We start from the raw sequence: 16,415 nt of genomic DNA, 5'->3' as shown, positions 1-16,415 counted from the left end.
CCCAGGATAAGAATCCAAACCATATGTTAGTTGAAGCTGGACTTATATTGCCAACCTGATTATTTTGACGAAGCCATGTTGGACCTATCAAATTTGGTCGAATAAAAGGGGCTAAGTCTTCAGTAAAATCGGTGAAACTAAGGATAGCTCTAACATATTTCTCAAAATTATCCACCAGACGCTTTCGAGGGGTGAGGGTTGTTAGACGAGCCCCTTCAAGTTCACAAATTGGAATTGGAGTCAAGGGCAAACGAAGTTTCTTCTCGAATATCGCATTTAGCCAAAGTTGAAGTAGCCATAACGGGCCTGAAAGATTTCGAGGCCCAAATTCTCGACCAAGACCTTCAGAAGCCTCGTCAAGACAAGTGTAGAGAGAAGCCAGAAGAAGTTTGCTTAAACATATCTTCTTTTTCGAATGAAGAGCCTGGGCTAAGACATAATAATATTTTGGAACTTGAAGCGAAGGAGTGCAAAAAACACATGTTGACAACCAATACATAAGGAAGGCAATATGCTCTGAAGGCGAGACAGGTGTATCAGGTTGCCCCATATGTGCATTAATGAAAGCCAAATAGGTCTTTTTGTCCCAAGAAATTGAAATATCCTTAATCGAAATTTCTTCTTCAAAGGCATCAGGATGAAATCTTTCTCCAATAGGCATTAACCCGGTTATAGCAGCTACATCGAGCAATGTCGGACAGATGAAGCCACAAGGAAACTCGAAAGCCCGAGTCTCTCTATTCCAGAAAAAGATAGCAGAAAGGAGCATTTGAGAGTCGAAAAGGTGGAGGTCGAATTTGGCTAGTTGGATAAATTCAAAAATTCCTGTTTCTTTCCATTCTAAAGACATAGAAGCCTCTACACGAGTTAACCAAGAGAGGTGTCTTTCTTTAACAGGAGGGAATGCTCTAAAAATCTTGGTGGTATCCCCAAAAAGGTTTAGGTCTATCTTTGGTGAGTAAATGAAAGGTAGAGTGGCAGAGTCTTCAGGTAATAGGGTATTACCAAATTTCTTAGTGTTTTGACCAGCGAAAGGACCAAGAAATGCATGAATAGAACCATTCTCTAAGGTGAAAGGGAGAAGTACCTGAGATTGATATATCTTCAAACTAGCCTCTTCCATGCCTGGGATTGGAATGAAGGTATCATCACCTTCCTTGACCTTACGAGCTTGAGCATTAGCCATTAGCAAAGGAACGCCTTGAGTAGCGGTGGCAGTGGCCATGGTGGTTATCGGAGCAGCAGTAGTCATAATAGGAGATGTCGTGGTGATAAGAACTGGGGACGAAGTAGAGAGAGTATTAGGAGAAGCAGTGGACGCTACGGCAGCAGAGGTGGATGCGGCAGAGGAAGCCATTGAAACACTTGGAAAAGAATGCTCAAGAAACTTGGAGAAGAGTGCTCAAGAAACTTGGAGAAGAATGTTCAGAGCTCGCCGGAGAAAAAAGGGAGAGTGGAAGACTTGGGCGCGAAGGGAACAAGCAATGAGAAATTTTAACCCTAGGGTAAAAAAGGATAAAGAAAGACAAACTAATGGGCTTGAAGTATAATGGGCCTATTTGAGTGAATTTAAAATTTAATGTGAGTGAATCATAACAGCCGCCAACACATCTTGGTAACAGTAAAAATAGAAACACGCGCCGTCTCTGCCGTCAATATCGCTGCAACGGTCATATACATTAAATGCGACTCCAGAAATGAGCCAGAATATGACATCGTCGAAAGAAGGTCCCCAAGTAAACTTACTTTGAATAAATATACAGGAATTCGACTCTCTTTATATCGATACATATAACAAAGTCGAATTCCTAGGGGGGCACTTGTTAGGCTCACTCAAAACTATGGGACTCGAAACATTGATCGAGAGTGTCGCCTAAGAAACAGATCACACGCTGAGAATTTATAACCTACCCCACATGGAAGTACTCGAGATAAGGTCGAACAAAAGGCACTCAATAGTCGAAAACACGTTGAAAACAATCAATACCGTATGGGATTGTTTGAGGTAGAGTCGAATAGAAATGAGGGACCACTCGAAAATAGTGAAAGAGTTGACTCTTTTAGGATAGGAGGGTAGTTAAGCCAAGCCAGAACGGTTACCAAAAGATCAATCGAACACGTGGGAAGAGCGGTTAAAGGAAGTTATAACTCTAGACCACGTAGCAGGCATAGTGGATAGCGGTTGTGAATCACAGGAGTACATGCACAAAAATTAACTGCTCTTGATTGCTCTATAAGTACAAGAACTACAGACCATAACAGGGGTCGGAAAACTCATACTTCAACTTTAACTTTCAAGCATTCTCTGCCTGCACACATGGCTTCTGCGCGAGGAATTATCTTTGGGTATGACCACTTCTCGGCCACATTTCTTTTCTCTTTTTAGGATTAGGATTAATGTAGTCTTTTTTCTTCTTTTAATCATGTACTTTATAGTTGTGTAAACTCTGATGATGTTGTAATGCTTAAAAATTATGAACCATGATCTGCATTGGAAATATATGTATCGTTCATTCTGTTCACATTATTATTTACGTGCATAAATGTTGCTTGTTGGTATTTATTGAAGAATATTTGGAAACAAGTAATTATTAAAATCTTCCATTCTACTCTTTGTTCTCAATAGCACGATCATACAGTGAAGTACCTAAATTGAAACACGTTGTGTGCTAGTCTAAATAAAAAGAACCCTTAAAACGAATTCCGTCGTAAACAGATGTTAATGAAGATGAAAACAATAGATGAAATTTAGCTATTCCTTTTAAACAAATCTTAATCTAATAATGATACCTCAGTTTAATGTTTCATGATGTCTTGAAATTCATACTTCATTTTTATGTATTCAGGTCTTATAACAGTGTATTTTTAATTCAGAATTTGGTTTAAGAACCAGATGTCAAATTATTAATTTTTTTAGCCTGAAAGAATATACATATGCGTGAGAATTTGACCACAGTATTTTGACATTAGTTTTGTGATGTTGATGACTTCATGTTACTCATTATCCGTATCATGCCAGACACATCCAGATGCAAGGACTTTCCGAGGTAGAGTTTTTCAGAACTATGATCAGTTTTGCATTATCTTTGGCCATTTTAACAAGCCTTTGCATTGGGATGAATCTGAGCCTTGTGATGAGCCAGTTGAGGCTTTAAGTGTCTGTCCAGTTAACTATGATATCAATGTTAAAGATCAAGGAAGGCAAATAAGATGGAGATGTGACATGGACAGCTGCCTTAGTGAAATCCTTGTGCAGCAAATAAAGCAAGGTAACAGAAGCAAATTTGACTACAAATTGAAATCTGCTGCATTTGAAGCAGCTGTGTTGGTTATTAATGAAAAGTTTCAGCTTTATTTGGTGAAAGAACATGTTAAAAACCGCCTTAAAACATGGAAGAAACAGTATGATATTCTGAAGGAACTTATGAACCAGAGCGGCTTTGAATGGGACGAGAAGCAAAAAATGGTCATTGCAAATGATTCTGTATGGAATGAATATATAAAGGTACATGTAAACCTACTTTTAATTTTTTTCCGACATTTCTTATTGCATAATGATATTATTCTGGAGCTTATAATAAGTTTACATTGCTGGAGCAGAAAAATCCTGATGCTCGGCTTCTTAAAGGGCGAATTATCAGAAACTGTGACGAATTGTGCATAATTATAGGTCATTGTGATCCACCAGATAGTTCCACGAATGATGCTTGTGCTAATATGGATATGACTACAAACTATGGAGGTTCAAGAGACAAACTGCCGTAGAACCAACTCTGCAAAAGAAAAAGGAAAGAATGTGTCATGGACAGATGAGATGGATCATTGCTTGACAGAGTTGCTATTCAATCAAGTAATGTTGGGAAACAAGCTTGAGAAAAATTTCAAGACCTCAGCATATATAGCTGCACTAAATGTTCTAAATGAGAGATTTGGCCTGAATATAACAAAAGAAAACATTATAAGCCGGTTGAAAACATGGAAGAAACAGTATGGCCTTTTGAAGGAAATGCTCTCTCAAGGGAGATTTGAGTGGGATGAGGAACGGAAGATGGTTGTTGCAACTGACTTGGATTGGGATGCATACATTAAGGTATATTCCATAATATTAAATTAATTTTGAAGTTGTTTTGGATTATATTTATTTGCTATTGCAATACTTTAGCTAGCTCCTAATGGTTACTTTTTGTAATAAGAAACTAACATTGAGGGGAAGTGGGAAAAAGTTATGGAATGACAAGCTGCTTCACCTTTCCTTCTGCTCTTTACCTATTGTTGCCTTCTACTTTCGTGGGTAACTGATTAATATTAGAGTGCGATAGAAAAGTTGTCAAAATTAAATTATTTTAATAATTGGTTATATAAATAATCATTTATTGTTATAATTAAAATGAAATTTTGTTCAGATAAGTAAATTGATAAATGATTTTAAGATGATTAATTTTATTTGAATACAAAAAATAATAATAATAATAATAATTTTATGTAGTACATTAGCTTAAAGGGAGAAAAATCTATCGAGAATTTGTCATAAGCTTCAAATTTTTAGATTCTTAAAACTAATTTATTTTTTTTAAAGAAAAAACTATTTACAAATTTAAGGTGTTGTTTTTAACATACAACTTATTTTATAATATTTTTTTCCTAAAAAAAACCAGTTGAAATGTTAGATTATTAATGTTTTCAAATATATTCTTATTATTATGAGATCTGGATATATAGAATAAATGTCAATTTGTTAAGTCAAAAGGTGATTTTTAGATCTCTCATATTATTTTCTTATAAATTTTAATGATAACAAATAATACTATATTTATTAGTAAGAAAATGTGTCATAAAAGTCATTGTTTTAGATTAAGGAAGACAAAGTAGTGTCTATAAGACGAAGTATACAAATTAATGATCATTATTTATTGTAACTAATCAGTTTTAAATGTTCAATTAAATGCTTTATACTTTAATATATTGAAAACTATTATCTTGGAACTCGTTCTATTAAAAGTGTGTAAAAGTATGAAGAGTAGCAGAACAAATGACAAAGATCCCAAAAAGAACTAAAAAAGGACTGCATTCTTACTTCAATGTTGACTTTGCTTTTTGTTGCTCTCACTTTACTATCCTACTTTAATAAGTAGCTTGATCTATCAAAGATGATGAATAAATTTAAGTGAAAGATATTAATTAAAACATTTAATGCACCAATAGATACTTCCTCTCTCTAAAGATCAGATGAAGGAGTAAGACGAAATAATTCTATGAATCAAATTTAAAAAGATGCAACGGTCATCTCTTTTAAAACCATTATATAAAGAGTTAATCAACTATACACTACCAGTGTAAAGTTTTTTTACACTGGCAACCAATCATATCTTTTAATAGTGTCATGTCAGTTGCTTATTTAATGAAATAAAAATAAAATAAAATAATTTAAAAGATATGATTGGTTGCCAGCGTAAAAAACTTTACACTGGTAGTGTATGAATGATTAACTCTTATATAAAAAGCTCTAAACTTAGAAGACAAAAAAAAAGAGTATAAAAGAAACAAAAGAGAAAAACATAGATACAAGTATACAAAATACAAGTGTAAATATAGAACTTCTCTTATAATATCCTTTAAAAATAAGCTTTCTTGTACTTAAATGATTGTTGTAATCATGTCTAGTAGAGATGATAACTGCAACCTTATAATACCTTCGTAACCATTGTTATAAGATAGAGCTTTGAGAGACTTGTTAGTAAAAGAATACTTGAATTTGAGCCTGGAGAGACTTGTTTATAGAAGAATACTTGAGGTTGAGTTTGCAAAGGTTTGCCCGTAAAAAAATACTAGGGTAGTAGCTTGGAAAGATTAGTCAAAGAACATTTGTTTGAACTATAAGTAAGTTAGTAAAATAATACTTGTAACTTTGCTGAAAGTTAGTAAAATTCAATTTGGTAACCAGTATAAAAATGTCGTGTAACTCTTCTTTTGTTGCAAATACTACTTTATACATTTGAAAATGTACAATTTTTCGACAGATACTTATTTAACCCCCTTCTAGTGTCTATCTTTTTCCCACACCATTGATATATGAATGTATTATCTGCATTGGAATTTACATTAGTACAAAAGAGGTATTTCACGTCGGTTATTTTGAGCTTTTTACGTCAGAAAAGTTACCGACATTAAAGCGGGAGACGTAAATTTACATCCACATGTAAAACCGACGTAAATTTACGTCGGACATAACCAAGGTCCGACGTAAAAAAGTAGTGAAAAAATTAAAAAAAAATAACGAGTGCAAACAGAACGACCCGTTCTCTAAGCAGAACGGCCTGTTCTGCAAGGAGAACAGGTCGTTTTGAATGGAGAACGGGTCGTTCTGCTTCCAGAATGGCCCGTTCCAGATGCAGAAGAAATGAGAGGGTGCAGAGCCAGCTCCGTAACGCGGGTATGAGTTAGTCATCCGAGCAACTAACCTGGTAGGTTGGTTCTCTCCGTCTATGAAATCGCATTTGACTCACCACCAACAAATTTAAAATAATAATATTAAAAAAAATGAAGAAAAGAACAAATAGTAGTGAAGATGGAAACAGGGAAAAGGAAATAAAAAATACATAAAAAAAAGGGAAAAGGAAACGTACCGTTCTCACAAACGTAATCCTGAATGACAGGCTCGCCGTCGTCGTGGAAGCCAAAGTCGTGCCGCAAGCAAAAGGAGGAGTGGAGCTCCAAAAGGCGCAAATCTGCAAAATTTTTCAAAGGCTTCAAGCCTTGTTTTAGCGGAGAGAACCAACCTAGCTACCAGCTTAGCACGTTATTTAAAGAAGGTGAAACCTTTTTTACGTCGGATATAATAAAGTCCGACGTAAAATATAAAATTTACGTCAGACATAAAATAGTTTCGACGTAGATTTTACATTTTACGTCGGACCTTATAAAGTCCGACGTAAAAAAAGTCCACAAAAATTACAAAAATGTCACTGCATCTTTTTTATGTCGGTTTTTGTTTTGACCGACGAGAAAATAGTGACGTAAAAGACTATTTTTCTACTAGTGTTAACAGTGAATTCCTTTTTATCCATCCCTAATTTTAAAATAATAGTTTTTAGTGTTTTTTATAGAAATTAAATAATTTAAATGGCTAAGATCTCATGCATAAAACTTTTTTTGTTTTTGTTTTTATTTTTACTTTTAAGATTTATACGCGGTCTTTCTAGATATCAATTCATTACACTTCCTACGTTTTTATATACACTACAGCTAAATTTCGATAATAATCGATGTATTTTGGAGTGATAAAAACAAAATTTACCCCAAATTCATTATAAGGATTGCTTTATACGACAACTATAAAAGAGGTGAGCACAATCTGCCTTCGTAATTTATTAGTATCTGAATCATCAGACATATAATATGACACAGAGTAACTCAGTGAGATTTGTGTAAATAAAAAACAACACAAGCAAGAGTGAAACATATGCTGATGGTTTGAGTTGATCACTGAGGCAAAACATGAAAAGCATAAGACTGTTCCATGATATTCCGTTCCCATATTCTCAAACTCAAACGACCCTCAATAATAACTACTCTCACAAAAAACACCCACTTTTCTTCACTCTTTTCCACTTTCAACACTTTCTCTCACAGTTGCAACCTTCTGCAACTCTGCACCCTTTGCCACACCCTTTCCCAAATCAAGCAAGTTCACGCCTTTGCCATTCTCCATGGCTTCCTTCCCCGCAGTGTCTCCCTCTGTGCCTCTCTCATTCTCCAATATGCCTCCTTTGGCCACCCCTCTGCTTCCCTTCTTCTCTTCCAACACACTGTTCCATATTCCCGCACTGCCTTCTTGTGGAACACTCTTATCCGTGCCAATTCCATTGCTCGTGTCTTTGATGGATTCACCACCTATAACACCATGCTTCGTGCTGGTGTTAAGCCTGATGAGTGCACCTACCCTTTTGTCCTAAAGGGGTGTTCTGATTTTGGGGAGGTTCACAAGGGTAGGGAGGTTCATGGGGTTGTGTTTAAGTTTGGTTTTGATGGGGATGTCTTTGTTGGGAATACCCTTTTGGCCTTTTATGGTAATTGTGGCCTTCTTGCTGACGCAATGAAGGTGTTTGATGAAATGGCTGAAAGGGATAAGGTGTCGTGGAATACCATTATTGGCTTGTGTTCTCTCCATGGGTTTTATAAGGAGGCTCTCGAGTCTTTTAGAGCCATGGTTGCGGCTGTGCCGGAGATTCAACTAGATTTGGTTACTGTTGTCAGTGTGCTGCCGGTGTGTGCAGAAACTGAGGACGAGGTGATGGCGGGAATTGTGCACTGTTATGCTTTGAAGGTTGGCTTGTTAGGCCATGTAAAGGTTGGAAATGCGTTGGTTGATGTTTATGGGAAATGTGGGAGTGAGAAGGCTTCCAAGAAAGTTTTTGATGAAATTGATGAGAGAAATGTGGTTTCCTGGAATTCTATTATTACTAGTTTTTCTTTTAGAGGGAAATATATGGATGCTTTGGATCTTTTTAGGTTGATGATTGGTACTGGAATGAGACCAAACTCTGTCACCATTTCTAGTATGCTACCTGTATTAGGAGAATTAGGACTTTTCAAATGGGGAATGGAAATCCATGGGTTTAGTTTAAGGATGGCTATTGAGTCTGATATTTTTATTGCTAACTCGTTGATAGATATATACGCGAAATCAGGATCTTCGAGAATAGCATCCATCATATTTAATAAAATGGAAGGCAGAAGCATAGTATCTTGGAATGCTATGATTGCAAATTTTGCTCAGAACAGGCTTGAGTTTGAAGCTGTAGAACTAGTGAGGCAAATACAAGCAAAGGGAGAAACCCCCAACAATGTTACCTTCACAAATGTTCTTCCAGCTTGTGCAAGATTAGGTTTCCTGAATGTTCGAAAAGGAATTCATGCCAGGATTATTCGGGTTGGATCTTCTCGTGATTTGTTTGTCTCTAATGCTCTGACAGACATGTATTCAAAATGTGGATGCTTAAACCTCGCTCAAAATGTCTTCAATATTTCTGTCAGGGACGAAGTTTCCTACAATATACTAATTATAGGCTATTCTCGAACAAATGACTGCTCAGAGTCTATAAGTTTATTTTCAGAAATGAGACTCTTGGGCATGTCGCCTGATATTGTTTCATTCATGGGTGTTATATCAGCTTGTGCAAATCTAGCTTCCATAAGAAAAGGCAAAGAGGTCCATGGTCTCCTCATGAGAAAGCTTTTCCACACTCATCTTTTTGTGGCAAACTCACTCTTGGATCTTTATACCAGGTGTGGACGAATAGATCTTGCTACTAAGGTCTTTGATCGTATTCAAAACAAGGATGTGGCCTCTTGGAATACAATGATTTTGGGCTACGGTATGCTGGGTGAGTTGGAAACTGAAATCGACCTTTTTGAAGCAATGAAAGAAGACGGCGTGGAATATGAATCAGTTTCATTTATTGCGGTTTTGTCTGCATGTAGCCATGGAGGGCTAATTGAGAATGGAAGGAAATACTTTAAGATGATGCATGATCTTAATATAGAACCAGCACATACACATTATGCGGTTTTGTGTTTGCTTTCTGTCTATTTCACGATTAAGATTATGCATGTTTTATCTCTGTAAGGCCAGGATATTAATGTGGTCTCCATTGAAGCCTTTTCCTGATAACTGCCATATATTTATTTAGAAGGCAGTGTTTACATTGTTACGAAACCTGGTGCAATGGGATTTTGAATTTGTGTATTTCATAACTTTTGCCTTACAACTACCTCCTTTGGATTGATAACCAACAAGGATCATAGGCTCACTTTTGTCTTACTACAACTACTACTACATCTTTTTGCTATCAGCTTCACCCCGGAATGAATGTGGTAACTCTTTCTACTTCATCATGCTTTTGGCCAATGCAAGCATCGTCCTATTTCTTTTCTCTCACACAATGTGGACAGAAAAATTTAATAGAACTATGTAATATACTGCCTCATATAGGTAGAAAGTCAGATTAATAGCATAAATCTTTAACTTAATCCTCTAAAATTTGGGGTGACATTGCTTCATTTTTTAAACCTACTAAATTTTCAATTTTGTATATTTAATGGGGGAGGGAGGGGGGGTGTAAAAATGACCAAATAGTAGGTCAAAATATTTAGGGTTATTTCATTTGTCAAATATTTTTGTTGCTGCTTTTAATTGCATAAATATTACTTTATTTTCTATTTTTTAAAAAATTGTGTAAACATAATAAAAATTTATTTTCAAACGACAACATTTCCTCAAACCACCCCATTAAAAATCATTTCCCCCTTAAGAATTTTTTAACTAATTTAATTTGTTTAAAATGACAGGGTCAAACTACCATCATTTTTAAAAAAAAAAAATTTGATGATAGCTGCACAATAACTAATTATACTCACTTGACAGAGGAGTTTCTAACCATTCCAATCTCTTGTATTTAATTATTTACATTTCAGCCATTTCTTAAGGACTATAAATTAAGATCAGACAGCACTTAACAAAGGCACTCTCAACTTGATATATCTCACTCTTCTTATTGAACCATATTACAACCATGGTTACACCACAAAAGAGCCTATCAACAGCTTTGAATGCTAGAATCATAGGCTCAGACAATGAAACCATAGTTTTATGTCATGGTTTTGGAACAGACCAATCCATATGGGACAAAATCGTTCCTCTTTTAGCTGAAAATTACAATTTAGTTCTTTTTGATTGGCCCTTCTCTGGGGCTGTGACAGATAAGAGCCTCTATGACCATGCCAAGTACACATCCTTTGAACCTTATGCTGATGACTTAATCACCATCATAGGTGAGATGGACCTCAAATGTGTCACTTTTGTAGGACATTCCATGTCTGCTATGATTGGTTGCATTGCCTCCACTGAGCTTTTTAAGAGGCTCATTCTTGTTACTGCTTCCCCAAGGTGAGTTCTATACTACTAGGCTTCTATTATTTGTTTATGAAAAAATGTTATTAATTAACATATGTTTGGAATTTTATTTAATATAATTTTATTATTTAATGGTATTTACTCTTAATATTTTTCCCACACATATATATTGTTTTTTTTTTGTTTGATCTGTAGAAAAACATTACATTTTGTTTTCCCATGTGTTGACTTGAACTTTTGGAACAGTACTTTTCAAATATACTTTCTAATTTGGAAGTTTGCTACATATATTCATTTTAAAAACCAAACAGCCGGCCATGCCGGCCAATTCCCTTAAAAATACACAAGTTTTATGCTATCCATTAATTATGTGATTAATCATATTTTGAGTCTCAATTACTACAATTATATGATATATAATGCCTTCTCTAGGTCAATGATAGTATAAAAGTTAAATTTAGAAGAAAAAAAATAATATTTTGAGGTTTGACCTATTTGTGACTTAATCAATTACCTTTTAAAATGTGTATCTTGAGTGTGCTAAACAACCCCTCTATTAACTTTTCTATTAAATATTGACGGAATGCGTATACAGTATGTGATTATATATATTTTTTTTGTTTTTTAATTTCTCTCTATGAATGGGTTGTGTGTTTTAGTTCTTTACCTTCTAAATAAAGTGTTTCTATCTTTAATATTTTTTAAGTGTGATCTCTGTTCTTCACTATATTTTCAATCAGTTTTTCATCAGCAGGAGAATTCCACCATCTCTACTTATCCATTTCTCTTTTGCATAATATGCTTGCCACCGTAAATTTGGACTATATTCATACGTAGTAAATTAAATCCCACGCCATTGAACTATGCTTGAACTTCTACTTAAAAGCTGTTAGGATTTTAATTGCAGTTTTCCTAACAAGGTCTTGCTTCGAGATAGACCAAATCTCCCAACACTACAGCTACCAAAAGAAAGGGAATAATCTCTTCTTCATTTCATTTCATCATGTTAGAATAAATACAACTTGAAAATTAGGGTAACAAGCACCCTCCAGCCAAGGCCCAATAGTTGATAAAACTATTCTAACTTTTTTTTTGAAAGAAAAACTAAACTATGCTAAAACATAATTGGGCTTATAAGATAGAAATTGGGTCAACTATTTTAATTAAAAACATAATCTTTATGCCAACTGGGCTTCTGAGTGCTTCTTTTAGCCCGTTTTTCTCCACTTCCTTTGGTTGCACTTAGGTTGCTATCAATACCGGGCCCATTTGCAAGGACTTTGTCCACAAAGTCCTGAATAGGTGCATCAGCCCGTGTCAAATGAGAGAAGTGGGGTTGCTGTATGAGGAGCGTCGGTGAGGGGGCATGGAGTGTGTGATAGGGTTTGAGTGTCAGGGGCAGGGTCATCGGTCATAAGAAGGAGAAATTTTGGGGGTTAGCATTTATGACCAGGGTGATACTTTGCATCACAGTTAAAGCACAAACCTTGTGCTCTACGTTCTTGGAGTTGAGTAGGGGAAAGGCGTTTAATGGGCAAGGGTGAAGTAGTGATGTCAGGTGGGGGTGGAAGAGGTGGGAGGCGGTTAAGAGGAATTTTGGGTTCGGAGTCGCGAATCTTGGCTTCAATAAGTTTTGAGAGACCAATGGCTTGGGAAATGGTGGTGGGTTTAAGGATAGCAACTTCACGTTGAATTTCAGGTAGAAGGCCAGAATAAAAACAGTCTACAATAGCATCAGGAGGAAGGCCAAAAACCCTATTAGAAATTTTCTCAAACCTTTGTTGATATTCAGTGACAGTGGTATGTTGGCGTAATTTGAAAAGCTCAGCTCTAAAATTTTCATATCCTGTGGGGGCAAATCGGAGCTCTAGAGCACGCTCAAAAGCATGCCAATCAGAGAGCTGTTGGTTGTGGAGCATCCATTTAAACCATGAAAGAGCGTCACCTTTCATATAAAAAGCAACCATAGACAAACGGGCCTCAATGGGAATCTGATGGTAAGAGAAAAATTGCTCTGCCTGGAATAACCAATCAAGGGGTTCGGAACCGTCAAAATGAGAAAGTTGCAATTTGGGAGGACGAAAAGCATTCATATGGTTAGGTGGGGAAAATTGACGGGGTATAGTGGTGAAAGGTGGAGGGGTAAAAGGGGTGGAAAACGGGTTTGGGGTAAAAGAAGGAAAGGGAGGTGGAAGGTTATGGGGAGTAGAACCCTCAGGTCCAGGGCTGTTGAGATTAGTAATGGGAGGTGGGGGGTTATTATCAATAGTGGATGAAGAGGAGGGTTGAACAGCTGCCAGCTTTTCAACAACCGTAGCTAGGATGCCATTGATGGATTCGTACCTGGCGTCCATTAGGGATTGAAAATTTTCAAAACGGGTCTCCTGTTGCTGTTGCAATGTGGTGATGCGGTCGGACAAGGCTGCCAAGGCTTCGTCCATATCCTTCCGAGGAGGCATTGATGAAAGCACCAAAATTGTTAGGATTTTAATTGCAGTTTTCCTAACAAGGTCTTGCTTCGAGATAGACCAAATCTCCCAACACTACAGCTACCAAAAGAAAGGGAATAATCTCTTCTTCATTTCATTTCATCATGTTAGAATAAATACAACTTGAAAATTAGGGTAACAAGCACCCTCCAGCCAAGGCCCAATAGTTGATAAAACTATTCTAACTTTTTTTTTGAAAGAAAAACTAAACTATGCTAAAACATAATTGGGCTTATAAGATAGAAATTGGGTCAACTATTTTAATTAAAAACATAATCTTTATGCCAACTGGGCTTCTGAGTGCTTCTTTTAGCCCGTTTTTCTCCACTTCCTTTGGTTGCACTTAGGCTGCTATCAATACCGGGCCCATTTGCAAGGACTTTGTCCACAAAGTCCTGAATAGGTGCATCAGCCCGTGTCAAATGAGAGAAGTGGGGTTGCTGTATGAGGAGCGTCGGTGAGGGGGCATGGAGTGTGTGATAGGGTTTGAGTGTCAGGGGCAGGGTCATCGGTCATAAGAAGGAGAAATTTTGGGGGTTGGCATTTATGACCAGGGTGATACTTTGCATCACAGTTAAAGCACAAACCTTGTGCTCTACGTTCTTGGAGTTGAGTAGGGGAAAGGCGTTTAATGGGCAAGGGTGAAGTAGTGATGTCAGGTGGGGGTGGAAGAGGTGGGAGGCGGTTAAGAGGAATTTTGGGTTCGGAGTCGCGAATCTTGGCTTCAATAAGTTTTGAGAGACCAATGGATTGGGAAATGGTGGTGGGTTTAAGGATAGCAACTTCACGTTGAATTTCAGGTAGAAGGCCAGAATAAAAACAGTCTACAATAGCATCAGGAGGAAGGCCAAAAACCCTATTAGAAATTTTCTCAAACCTTTGTTGATATTCAGTGACAGTGGTATGTTGGCGTAATTTGAAAAGCTCAGCTCTAAAATTTTCATATCCTGTGGGGGCAAATCGGAGCTCTAGAGCACGCTCAAAAGCATGCCAATCAGAGAGCTGTTGGTTGTGGAGCATCCATTTAAACCATGAAAGAGCGTCACCTTTCATATAAAAAGCAACCATAGACAAACGGGCCTCAATGGGAATCTGATGGTAAGAGAAAAATTGCTCTGCCTGGAATAACCAATCAAGGGGTTCGGAACCGTCAAAATGAGAAAGTTGCAATTTGGGAGGACGAAAAGCATTCATATGGTTAGGTGGGGAAAATTGACGGGGTATAGTGGTGAAAGGTGGAGGGGTAAAAGGGGTGGAAAACGGGTTTGGGGTAAAAGAAGGAAAGGGAGGTGGAGGGTTATGGGGAGTAGAACCCTCAGGTCCAGGGCTGTTGAGATTAGTAATGGGAGGTGGGGGGTTATTATCAATAGTGGATGAAGAGGAGGGTTGAACAGCTGCCAGCTTTTCAACAACCGTAGCTAGGATGCCATTGATGGATTCGTACCTGGCGTCCATTAGGGATTGAAAATTTTCAAAACGGGTCTCCTGTTGCTGTTGCAATGTGGTGATGCGGTCGGACAAGGCTGCCAAGGCTTCGTCCATATCCTTCCGAGGAGGCATTGATGAAAGCACCAAAATTGTTAGGATTTTAATTGCAGTTTTCCTAACAAGGTCTTGCTTCGAGATAGACCAAATCTCCCAACACTACAGCTACCAAAAGAAAGGGAATAATCTCTTCTTCATTTCATTTCATCATGTTAGAATAAATACAACTTGAAAATTAGGGTAACAAGCACCCTCCAGCCAAGGCCCAATAGTTGATAAAACTATTCTAACTTTTTTTTTGAAAGAAAAACTAAACTATGCTAAAACATAATTGAGCTTATAAGATAGAAATTGGGTCAACTATTTTAATTAAAAACATAATCTTTATGCCAACTGGGCTTCTGAGTGCTTCTTTTAGCCCGTTTTTCTCCACTTCCTTTGGTTGCACTTAGGCTGCTATCAAAAGCTCTATTTGCCATTAATGGATAAAGAAAATGCTTCTATCATGAGACGACTTAACCCACATAAAACTTATACCAGTAAACCAAACCAACCTACTACTCAAACCCAATCATGACAAATCTACATCATTACAACGCCAATATGAACCCTTTGCTAAATATTTATTAAGGATCTAATTTATGTTTTTTCCCTTAAATTTTAGTATCAAACATTTAAAGTCTATGACATGTCTGAATTTTCATTTTTACTTGGGGGAATTATTTTCTAAATAACATCATATCATTACTCGTATAGGTATATAAATACAGATGGGTACAAAGGTGGCTTTGAGAGGTCAAATGTTGAGGAAATAGTCTCAAACATAGAGTTTCAATACAAAAATTGGGTTTCATACAATGCTCCTATTGCTGTGGATCCAAATGACGCTGTCTCTGTTGAAAAATTCCAAAACTGCTTGAAAAGAATGGGAGCTAAAGTTGCAGTGTCCTTAGCCAAAACAGTGTTTTTCAGTGACTACAGAGACATGCTTGAAAAGGTTGAGATACCATGCACTATCATCCAGTCAAGTAATGATGCGGCAGTTCCACTGAGCGTAGGGAATTATTTGGAGGAGAAAATGAAAGGGATGTCCACTTTGGAGATCATAGACATGACTGGCCATTTCCCTCAGCTAACTGCACATCTTAAGTTAGTTGATGTGCTGAAGGCTGTTATGGGCTTTGGCTCTGCACAAATTTAAGGGAGTTAATTTGGTATGTAATTCAGCTTTAATTGAGGTGTATTTAAATGAGATTTTTCAACCTAAAACTAGTGTACTTCCTTTTATATGCCTAAGTCATAACATGTGGCAATTGTTCTACTGAGAAAATTGTGTAATAGTAAAAAGAAGAGATCTATGCCCAAGAAATACAATGTGGTATTGAGCCTTGTGTGGAAGTGTTTATTATATGGGAAGTTCTGTTGGGTGTAAATATGTATTCATCATGTAATAAATTTTAGTTTTAATGATAAAGTATTCATTAAATTAAATAATTGGTTTGATAAGGTATTTGATTAAAATTAAAGAT

The 16,415-nt window shown here is 36.7% G+C and overlaps 3 protein-coding genes across 3 annotated transcripts; all 3 read left to right on the top strand.

Annotated features, from left to right (window-relative positions):
* Positions 1 to 1,223: 1,223 nt before the first annotated feature.
* Positions 1,224 to 4,076, top strand: LOC145954952 (uncharacterized). The gene is made up of 5 exons (XM_083069645.1): positions 1,224 to 1,423; positions 1,600 to 1,728; positions 2,847 to 2,859; positions 3,020 to 3,505; positions 3,601 to 4,076. The coding sequence occupies exons 1-5, from the start codon at positions 1,224 to 1,226 to the stop codon at positions 3,763 to 3,765; spliced, it is 993 nt and encodes a 330-aa protein (XP_082925771.1). The 3' UTR covers positions 3,766 to 4,076.
* Positions 4,077 to 7,361: 3,285 nt separating this feature from the next.
* LOC145954286 (pentatricopeptide repeat-containing protein At3g03580-like) lies at positions 7,362 to 9,767 on the top strand. Its single transcript, XM_083068275.1, has one exon. The coding sequence runs from the start codon at positions 7,517 to 7,519 to the stop codon at positions 9,623 to 9,625; it is 2,109 nt and encodes a 702-aa protein (XP_082924401.1). The 5' UTR covers positions 7,362 to 7,516; the 3' UTR covers positions 9,626 to 9,767.
* Positions 9,738 to 16,394, top strand: LOC145954287 (putative strigolactone esterase DAD2). The gene is made up of 3 exons (XM_083068276.1): positions 9,738 to 9,873; positions 10,474 to 10,945; positions 15,643 to 16,394. Exons 2-3 carry the CDS (start codon positions 10,572 to 10,574, stop codon positions 16,085 to 16,087), a joined length of 819 nt encoding a protein of 272 aa, XP_082924402.1. The 5' UTR covers positions 9,738 to 9,873; positions 10,474 to 10,571; the 3' UTR covers positions 16,088 to 16,394.
* The last annotated feature ends 21 nt before the right edge of the window (positions 16,395 to 16,415 follow it).

The sequence above is a fragment of the Cajanus cajan genome, chromosome 2 (assembly GCF_000230855.2).
Source record: "Cajanus cajan strain Asha chromosome 2, NIPB_CcT2T_4, whole genome shotgun sequence".
Lineage (NCBI taxonomy): Eukaryota > Viridiplantae > Streptophyta > Magnoliopsida > Fabales > Fabaceae > Cajanus > Cajanus cajan.
This window is presented reverse-complemented; position numbering and strand designations above follow the sequence as displayed.

Excerpts from the sequence above, each read along its gene's own strand:
- LOC145954952 (XM_083069645.1), top strand. The coding sequence starts at position 1,224 with ATGGTGGTTATCGGAGCAGCAGTAGTCATAATAGGAGATGTCGTGGTG. Across the intron at positions 1,424-1,599 it reads CAAGAAACTTGGAGAAGAAT|CCGCCAACACATCTTGGTAA; the intron begins GTTCAGAGCTCG and ends GAATCATAACAG. Across the intron at positions 3,506-3,600 it reads TATGGAATGAATATATAAAG|AAAAATCCTGATGCTCGGCT; the intron begins GTACATGTAAAC and ends TTGCTGGAGCAG.
- LOC145954287 (XM_083068276.1), top strand. The coding sequence starts at position 10,572 with ATGGTTACACCACAAAAGAGCCTATCAACAGCTTTGAATGCTAGAATC. Across the intron at positions 10,946-15,642 it reads CTTGTTACTGCTTCCCCAAG|GTATATAAATACAGATGGGT; the intron begins GTGAGTTCTATA and ends TTACTCGTATAG.
- LOC145954286 (XM_083068275.1), top strand. The coding sequence starts at position 7,517 with ATGATATTCCGTTCCCATATTCTCAAACTCAAACGACCCTCAATAATA.